This window comes from Barbus barbus (genome assembly GCF_936440315.1).
Source record: "Barbus barbus genome assembly, chromosome: 46".
Lineage (NCBI taxonomy): Eukaryota > Metazoa > Chordata > Actinopteri > Cypriniformes > Cyprinidae > Barbus > Barbus barbus.
In genome coordinates this window covers 18,866,760-18,877,390 of record NC_136724.1, presented here as the reverse complement: position 1 = coordinate 18,877,390, position 10,631 = coordinate 18,866,760, and the positions used below count along the sequence as shown (strand labels likewise).

General features: G+C 34.6%; 1 protein-coding gene across 1 annotated transcript in view; it reads left to right on the top strand.

The window, feature by feature from the left end:
• The first annotated feature begins 317 nt into the window (after positions 1-317).
• The window catches only part of LOC306865064 (guanine nucleotide exchange factor VAV3-like), a 67,772-nt gene continuing 57,458 nt past the window's right edge, over positions 318-10,631 (top strand). Inside the window, exon 1 of the mRNA XM_079409422.1 lies at positions 318-716. Within this exon, the coding sequence (XP_079265548.1) occupies positions 513-716 (204 nt within the window). The 5' untranslated portion in view covers positions 318-512. The remainder of the gene's footprint in view (positions 717-10,631) is intronic.

The window sequence follows — 10,631 nt, the reverse complement described above, 5'->3', positions numbered from 1 at the left end:
TCGGATGACGTATGAATCTCAATAATAATAAAAAAAAAACCCTTATGACTGATTTTGTGGTCCAGGGTCACATATGTAAATGATTTGGTAAATAATGACAGGACTTGTGTTGCTATGGCTACTTCGTAAGGCGAACGCGACTGGTTACTGAAATGGTTTCAAACGCTTAAAACTTATATTTACTTAGGCTACTTCATAATTCGCGCCCTGGCGTAAGTGTCCAAATACATTTTGCGGCTACTATATATTAGGTTAAGTTCTCCGGGTGTCAGACTCACAGCGCAATATACGGAACATCTGAAGCAGGAAGACAGAGAGAGGGGAGGGGAGAGCGAAAATAAGAGGTGAAAGAGCACACGGATCAGTCAGTCTCCGCTGGTGCTCCAGTCCTGGAAACACCATCCAGTCATTACATCGCCCGTGATTCTGCTATGCGCATCGGACGAGGAGACGCCACTTGCGCTTTGGTTTTGGATTGGTGTTAAATCTTTTACTGTGCATCACTGGACAGGATGGAGCATTGGAGACAATGTGCGTTATGGCTGATCAATTGTAAGGTGCTGCCACCGAACCATCGGGTGACATGGGAGTCCACTCAGGTGTTCGACCTGGCGCAGACCCTGCGGGATGGGGTCCTCCTGTGCCAGCTCCTCAACAACTTGAGACCCCAGTCTATCAACCTGAGGGAGATCAACCTGAGACCTCAGATGTCACAGGTAAGAGATAGCCTGATAGGACATGAAGGCAAGAAGTTCTGTGTTTACAGTAAGAATGGACGTTAAACTCAATAATTGAGGGTTAAAAACATTTTTATAAACATATGTTGTTATGCATATGAAACGGTGGACTTGCTGCTGTGTACGTACTTACATCCAACATTTTTGCAACAGTAAGTTGATATTTTGCCATCAGTGCACCGTTATTTGTATGCTGCTGAATTCTGCCCCCTATCGGTTAATATGAGCAATGCAGTAACAATATGAAGAGAGATGTTAATCTTCAAAGATGTAATTTTTCTTAATTATAAACGTTTTATGCAGGAACAGAACTTTTAAGTAGATGATTAAGTATTCTAGACAAAATCTTCTCATGGGTTGAGATCATATGACCCAGCTTACTAAACGTTTTGCTAGCATTTCCATTAAGTAATGAACATGTTATTTCTGAATGTTCTCGACATGTTTAACATGTACAGTTTTTAAAATGCTTTTCTTGGTTATGCCAACATTAAGGCAACGTTCTGTTTAATCAATTGGCAATTATGGGAATGTTGCTTTTGTAAGTTCTCTGAACATTCTGAAACTATTAGTAACATTTACAAAAAGTTAGACGAACTTCCAAACATTTGTGAAAAAACATTCCATGAACAATGTATAACAATGTTTTTTTGTGCTTGTACCTATTGAGGACATTATTAAAGACCTGATAACTTTGAATGAATGTTCTGTAAACATCACTGGAAGAATATTTGTTCATAACTTTGGCAGAATGTTCTGAGAATGTTAGCTGCTGAGTTACTGCTATCAGTACTAATGACAATAAAAAAATATTCTTTTTTTTTTTGTAGTCCTTTCAGTCAGCGCACAAGATGTTTTTCCAAAACTTAAAAATAAAAGTATAAATCCTAAAACCACTATATGGGACAAATAAGAGCTGGCTAAACACAAACCAAAAATTAGTGCGTGTACCTTTAAGGAGAATCTTTCACTTCCTACATATAACTGTTTATGAAAGAAAATGTTTGTGAAATGAGTCCAACTGTTTAAACCCAAGAGGACAAAGTGCTTTCTGATACATAATTTGGCCAAAACCATTAATCTACAGCATTCTGGTCAGGATCAGGGTCAGATGAAAGCTTTTTTAGTCTGGTCTCGTTCGCTGTACCGTCAGGTGAGGGCAGGATTAGTTGTCCGTGGGAAGCTGCTTTATTGAAAACAGCGACCTTTGATATATATCTCTCGTTCTGTGTTGTCAAACACCATCTGCTCCAAGTCTGGACTTGATTACACATCCCTCTCACATGAGGAGAAAGCTGCCATCAAAACAATGATGCTTCATAGGACAGATACAATAATCTCAATATTGACCTTTATTTTTAAGGAAACAGATGCACACTAACTAGTGTCTAGACAGGCACACGTGCACCTTGTGATGAGAATAGACCTTTGCATTACATTTGTCAATGTGGTGCGGTCTCAGTGAGCTGATTCCAAGAAACATTTACAAAACGTCAATAGAGTCTGCTTTTAGGTTTTAAAATAAATGCCTTGTTTGGTTCACTGGTTTACTGACAAATATATTCTGTGGAAGTTCGACGTATCTGATCAGAATTACAGCACGTCATTTTGGCTTTGAGGCATCGCCTTGCTTCTGATTGCATCAGATATGCTTCTTTGTTTTCATTTGGTTTGTTATATCATAGTTTCTTTTTGCGTATTTGATTTTCATATGCACTGGCGTAGATGTGTCTCCATTCACCAAGCGGCTTTATCCACCGAGAATTAACATACGCAAAAAAAAAAGTGAACAGAAAATGAGCAAATGGTCTATGTAAACCAGTGTTTTGAGCATAGAGGTGAAATTTCCATCTCTAAGGGCAGCATCTGAATCCTTGAATGAATTATTCATGACGTTTTTGGCAGCTATTTTATCAAAGACTCATTACAGCACATGGGACACAGACGCGGGCGTCTCAGGGGAACAGCTCAGACAAAAGCAGTGAAGAGAGCAAACTAAAAGCCGGAGTCCCCACATCATCAGGGCACCTCCAGGGGCCCAATGGGCCTTTTGGGTTTCCCTTCACCTTATGATAGCTGTGTAATTAAAATATAATGCTCAATTCGCCTCTGAAATTTCTGAATTAATGTCAGTAATGGTTTGATATTCGGGACAGGCAAGGGGGTGTTCTTTGTGTTAAACTGTTTTAGAGTTACATATAGGCAAGCAGTTTTGAGGAAGTTACCATGAAACTAACTTCCTATATATATATGTATATGTATATATATATATATATATATATATATATATATATATATATATATGTTCTGAACTTTCTATTCATTAAATAATATTTTTTTAATTAATATATAAATAGAAATATTTTCTATATAAATATATTAATTAAAAATAATATATATATATATATATATATATATATATATATATATATATATACACTTAGACAGTAAAGATATTTACATTGTTTTAAAAAATATTTAAAATAAATAATGTTCTTTTGAATGTTCTAGTCATCAGATAATGATTTTTTTGTTTAACTATATATATATATATAGTTAAAGTTTGGGGTCTGTAAAATTTTTAATGAAGATACTTTAAAGACAGTAATGTTGTAAAATATTATTGCAATTTTGCAATGTAAAATTACAGTTTTTTAAAATGTAGTTTTATATTATGTAATTTTATTGTAAATGATATATCTAAATTATCAAATTCTGAAATTTTTTGTTTCAAAATCAGCATAGAAAATGCAAACAGCATTTAGGGCATTCTCTTAGGCCTACATACAGTACAGGTTTAGAACACAGAAGCTTCTGGGCAGGTTTGAAACATGAAACGTGGAAGTGCAAGTTTGAGGAAGCCACAAAGGCAAGTATCTTTCTCACGCACTGCGTCAGTCAGACAGTTGCTCTATGGGTTTCTTCCGTTTAATGCATGTGCTTTTGAGAAGAGTGGAAGGAAATGACAACAGGTGTTTGGCAGGGCCTCAAAACTTCATTTAGATATCAACATATGTCAGTGAGAATTATGTATGCAAGATTTCATTATCAAACAGTGAAGTTCACAAAAGTTTACTACATCACAAAATGCATATAATGCACTTGAGCCCTCTTAATTTTACCCAGTTGTATCTGGTTGCTGCAAAATCACCGGCGAGCGGTTATTTCACACTGTCATTGTAATGCCAGATAGTCACTGTCTCATCATTAGGTTGGAGGGGGAAACACAAATGCTGCTGACGCCCACTCACTGGGCAGATAGTTTCCGAGCAGTGACACCCGCTGGGGAAATGAGGAAATGGGATGGAGGAAGGAAATGAAACTAAATGTCCTCTAAAGACCCTTGACTGCTCCGTGGTGAAACATCAGAACCTCCAGTGGCTCAGATCTGTCTCTTTTTCAGTGAAACCACAAGCAACAAGCTCCTGTCTGAACACTGTCTCAGTTTTTGACTTCTTACTGTAATACGATGTGATCTACAAAATGTGCATTACAGATCCTGGGCTGTTTTTCAAGTATATACTTTCATTTTTTATGTAGTCTCCATTGAGAGTGTCTTTGAATAATACATGTATACTGTATATTACATAGACAATCTTTTAAAAGCTTCTTTTGGGAAGGGGTCAGAAACTGGTCACAGCAGCATATGTGTGTTTGAACATTTGAAACACCCATCAGTTTTAGTTATGGTGCAGCTCCAAGGTTGTTTTTGTAATTCTCTGTGTCAGATTGTAGATTTCAGACTGGGACTGGTTGCACTGGTTTCCAGCAATCTGCTGATTTGATAGCGTACAAGAGGAATAACTAGATATTTGCATTTTCTAAAGAAAATATGAGTGTGGTTGTTCATGCAAAAATGGTTGATGTTAATGTAGTGGTCAAGGTCTTTCTATGCAGTTTCAGGTGTCAGTGAGCTTCACGATTAATCAAAATAAAACCAAAACTACTATATGACTTTGTGTGAGTATCAAATGACAAAGGCTGTGATTTAAATATATGCACTGCATGTTTCATAGAGAAGCGCAGCACTGTAATCTGTTACACACGAACAGCTCATGTTCTGGTGTTTTCAGTATTTCAAAGTGCTTTGGTTCACTGTGTGCTGCTCCACACAAACTCATCTCTGCATGTGCTGTTATTTTAGCTTATAACAGTCATTTGAGCATATAAACCAGCTAATGTCAACAGAAGAGAAGCTTCTGTAAAACAGTTCCCTCTCAGCAGAATAAAAGCTTTATTTTTTAACATATGAAAATAAGAATATTGGTATTGTACAGTTTCACTGTAAAAATACACTATTATTATTTTATTTATTTTACAAATACTTTATTATTACTTTTAATATTTTTTATTTGACTGTGAAATTGTATATATTACAAATTAATATTATATTCATTTAATATAATACATGTTATATATATATATATATATATATATATATTATATTTTATATTTTATTATATATATTAAATTACATTTACATGTTATTTGTTTAATATTTTTATTTTATATTAATAATTTTATTGCACTGTAAAATATTAATTTATTTTTCTTAAACACTTGATTTGTTAGTTTAGTGAAATATTACAAATTAATATTATATATTAATATTACGTTAATTTAGTTGCATACTTGTAAAATAATAATAATTTCACCTTTTTTACTTTTTTTTGCATTTTAAATGTCAATTGCAACATTTATGAACACAAGAAAGATTATTCAAAATTGCACTATTCCCCCAAATTTCTAGGTGGTTTCTGGTGTTCTGGGTGGTTATGTACTGATAAACACATAAGCGCGTTATCTGAGGCCTTATTTGTGTCAGTAGCACATATTGTGGAGCATTACATGCCAGAATTGAATAAATAGACTAGATGGTTTGTTCAGATCCCCAACCCAAAGTATGTTCATTAGTAACAGTGAAAGTCATGCTACAGGAAAAAAAAATAGGCAGAAACAGCATGTCATGCATATTAATGCAGATTTTCAGGATGCACAAATCTTTGCAAGGTCTAGTAAGTCCAGCCAAATCTCTCTCTCTCTCTCTCTGTGCATCTCTCTGAGACTGACCTTTCCTTCTGTCACCAAGGTAACAGGCTCTATTGTAAATGGTTGGGGATCAGGAGGAATAAAGAGACTCTCTAAAGACAGCGTGAATCACACATTTACAGTTCATCTTTTGAACTGCACAGATGGATTTTTGCACAGTAATGTGCTAATTATGCTGGTCACCAAGGGATACACACATGCATTAGGATTTGTAAATGAAGGCAGACATCTCCATGTTCAGGCAGAGCTCTTTTGTTGCAGAAAATCCATGATTATTATGTTTGGAAAACCTACCCAGCCCCTCTTATGAGATTTGAATTGTATTCTGAACATTGTAAAAGCATTTACCGTCTGCGCTGATGACATTAAACTGAACAGAGACGGTCATTAATAAGATTTAATTGTTGTATTCAATTGTGCATCCTTTTAAGTGGCCAATATAAACAGTGATATCCTTCCCTGTGCTCCCTGTGCCTTTTTGATGACATGTAGATGACGATCAATCAGCGGTGCTCTCATAAATGCATGCATACATCCTGCAGCAGTGCAGCAGCCTTTACTTTAGACCTTCAGCGGAGCAATGGCATCACAGCACACAATGAAATGAGCATTATCTTGTCTCAATCGGGTTAAAAATAGCCCATAAATGGTAGCTGTAAAAATGCAGTGGCACTGGTAGAATTTCACCAGGATGCCAGTGAAGCACTTATATCAAATTGCATTTCAAAGTGCTGATGCATCTGTAAAGTGAAGCTCCTGAGATAAAATAAGATAATTGATGTTTTGAGTTCTGTTAAAGTGCATTCAGGCACATTCTGACAAAACGCATCACATGAATTGTCATGGATGACAATTTTGAGCTCTTGGTGAATCGAACAATCCTACTGCTTCTCTTAGAAGTACATTACACAAGTACACAAACACAACTTGACATGTGCCTTGCGGCGAGGATCAGATTTGTAGTCCGGCTTCTAGAGGAACAAAATCATTTGAGGGAGTTATATATGGATACACTATAAAAAAATGCAATTTTAATGAAACAAAGAGAGCAAATATGTTTGTAAAGTACATTGTATATACATTAAAAATATGTTTAATAAGACAGGCATTATGGTCACCTTGAAAATGATGATGCATCACACTTGAATGAATTTATTTTTCTAATTAAATGTCATCAAATGTGATGTTTCATAATTTTTACTTAATTTCTTTTAATTAAATTGAAGTCAAATGTACTTATTATTGATAAATTTCAATAACATTATCAGTATTTTTTAGTTTTACATTATTACTAGTTTAAATATTTGTAATATTATATAATATGATATTTCAATGTTGTATAAATTGAATTTAATATTTCACCTTAAAATTTATGTATCACTTTTGATTATATTCAATTTAGAATAAATATAATCAAATGTGAGGTGTCATCATTTTCAAAGTCCCATTTTTACTTACAAAAAACTTTCAATAATATTATGAATATTTTAAAAGTTCTAATATTATATAATATGATATTAAAACTATTTCAGCAGTATATAATTTAATTTAATACGTCACCTTAAAAATTATGACATATCACACTTGATTATATTTAATTTAAAATAAAACAAATATGATGTATTATTATTTTCAAGGTGATAATTATAATATTATATTAAAATTATAGTAAATTATAGATCCATTTACAGTAAAAAAAAAAAAACGACAGACAATTTTTTTTTTACTGTACTGTAAATAATTGGTCTCAAACTCAATTCCTGGAGGGCCACAGCTCTGCACAGTTTAGCTCCAACCCTAATCAATCACACCTGCTTGGAAGCTTCTAGTGGACTTGAAGAGCTTGATTAGCTGGATTAGGTGTGTTTGATTTCGTGCGCACACGAAAAATTTCCCACGCGCACGCAAACCATTTATCACGAGCACGTGAAATGTTTCTTATGAGCATGCGAATGTTTCTCATGCGCACGCGAAAGTCTTCATAGCAAATGTGCCTTTAGGGGTTCTGTAGTTTTCAACCAATTTGGTGTGAAAAAAATACAGTTGATATTGCTTTTGGACTATTTGTTTCTCTAGAATGGAAGGATCATGATGATGATGCATTGTGGGAGACAGTATTCCTTGTACTGTATTCTGTTATATACTGCACAGTTTTTGAATTAGTAGCCTTCTATTGATAGAGAAGATCTGCATAGTGTATACATGCAATGCTGCAAAACAGTACTGCTGGTATGATAGTATGCCACTCCAAACATTGTGTGTGATACAGCCTCATGTTTGTAGTAGCACAGGCTGTTTGATACTGAGTCTGACCATTAGACCTCTCTCACAATGTCCTGACGGTTCATTTCTCCCAGTGTGGTGTGCACTAACCCGTGTGCAGTGCCCTGTGAAGGGCAATTCACCACAGTTCTGCTAGTGATGACAATTTAGCCACCAGCCAGTGTTTATCCGCCCCTCCTGTCCGTTTTACACAGCGTGATGCCATAAGCATCCATCCTTAATAAGAACAATCAGTTGTTGCATCGGAAATATGCTAAGAAAATCAATAGAATGCATGTATCCAAGGTCAACATTGATTTCTCTGGGGTTCAAATATTGCTTTGTTCACCACCAAATTGCTATGCATGTCTGAAGTATTTAATATAGAGAATATTAGATAGATCTATCTATCTATCTATCTATCTATCTATCTATCTATCTATCTATCTATCTATCTATCTATCTATCTATCTATCTATCTATCTATCTATCTATCTATCTATCTATCTATCTATCTATCTATCTATCTATCTATCTACCCATCCATCCATCTATCCTGTTTTGTTTCCAAATTCAGAAATTGATTTAGATAAAATTCTAAATGGTGCATAAACTCACTACCACTGAACCACACTATTGTTGTTAGCATTGATAGCACTAAATGGAGATTTCATCAGACTGTTTAAAGTGGCTTTGGAGAGCATTTACAGACTACATTTACAATTCATAAAACCATTGTAACCTATATAACAGATGCCAGATAAATCTATAGCTCATAAATGTATTGAACAAAGCATATTTTATGGAGAACGCTTCAGTGCTAGCATGCCCTGCTGACTGTCGAGTTGATGCTCTGGGTCACCCTCTACCCACTGTGCTCTCTTGCATGCAGTTTTAATAAAGCATCTTTGCAGACCCATTCTTCATCCAGCACATTGTTTTGACAAGACAACTTGTTTAGCTGTCTGCTTGGTTAAACCAAGTGTAAAAGCTGCACACGGCTTACAGCTGGTGCTCTCTGCACAGGACGTAACACTGTAAAAGTGTCTGAAGCCATTGATTTACAACACCTTTGACTTCCTATTTCTTCTGAATGAGGTTTTTGGTACTTTTGGAGCCACTGCTGTTAAGAGGATGTCAGGACTCAGACTTTCCTAGAATCAGTTTCAGTGAATCATTTTAAGGCTTCATTATCTTGAAAGCCTTACTGGTATGACTGTGAACACTATGCCTTTGGACTCTAAAGGAGCTATATCATACTCTTTTTTTATAGCTTTTTATTATAAGTCCAAGTTTTTTTGCTTTAAAAGAGTTGTATTGTGCTATAGTTACATTCTCTTTCTGATACTTAAACAGAGTCTTTAAGCTACTGTACTGTACTTCTGTACTTAAGACCTCTATTATGATTAGCAAACCTCTTTTTATGTGGAAGCTTCCAGTGTAATTCACTCTGATTTTCAAGTTTGTGCCAAATTGCTGAAAATTAAATACAATGTTATGCTGTGATAATACACTCAAGATTTCTGACCAACCTGCTTTTTTTATTATTTTTTTAGCTTACTGTCTGAAATGGTATGAATGGATCTGAGAGCATGTTTCAATATGAATGATTCAGTCATAGATAGATAGATAGATAGATAGTAATTCTAGTGATTTTAAGGAAGAAATAATATGATATATAGGAGACAATTCTTCTCTCTCTCTCTCTCTCTCTCTCTCTCTCTCTCTATATATATATATATATATATAATTAAATAAAGTATGAAAGAAAATCATAGTAAATTATTTTTATTTTATATATTTAATATTATTTATTAAATTAATTTTATTGCATTTTATTATAATTTTTTGAAATATATTTTATTTTATAGCAAATTTTGTTCATATTTACAGTATGTGTAAAATTTTAGTCTTGCTTGATGCAATACATGAAAAAAAATCATATGTATAAATCATATTATATTCAAAAGCATATACAAATGACGAAATGTGTTCATATTGCATCTAGCAATGTCTGTCTTTGACTTCTTGCCTTGTTATCTTTGTTAATATTTTGAGTGTAATTAGGCAGGATTAGTTTTGCTGAAAACAATATGACATGCACTTGAACGCTGATACTCGTGTAATATAATAATGCAAAGTAAGAACCGGTTCTTAATTCCCAAACATAATCTACATAGTATGACACTCTCACATCTCAAAACAGCAAAAAATAAATCCATACATTTTTTATGGCGGGTTCCCTTTAAACCAGAATCAGTATCTCCAAAGCCATCTTGCTATCTGTTTCACATATGCTATTTATTATGAATGAAATGCTATACATTAGTATTACTATGTTCCTTCGTAGTCTCAGTATGCCCCTCAGGAGAAGTAGGAAAATACATTTGCGAGTCTCTCGCAGAGATCCAGCAGTACAGTAGTGGATGGAATAGCAGTTTTCCTCCAAAGCCGTGTTTGGTTGAGCAGGGCTTCTCTCCAATAAAACCCACTGGGTCCACAGCGGCTGTAATGCATAAAACAGCACTGACGCATCGTGTGTTAAACATTCATCGCCTCTCTTCGTCTTCCTCTCTGTTTCTG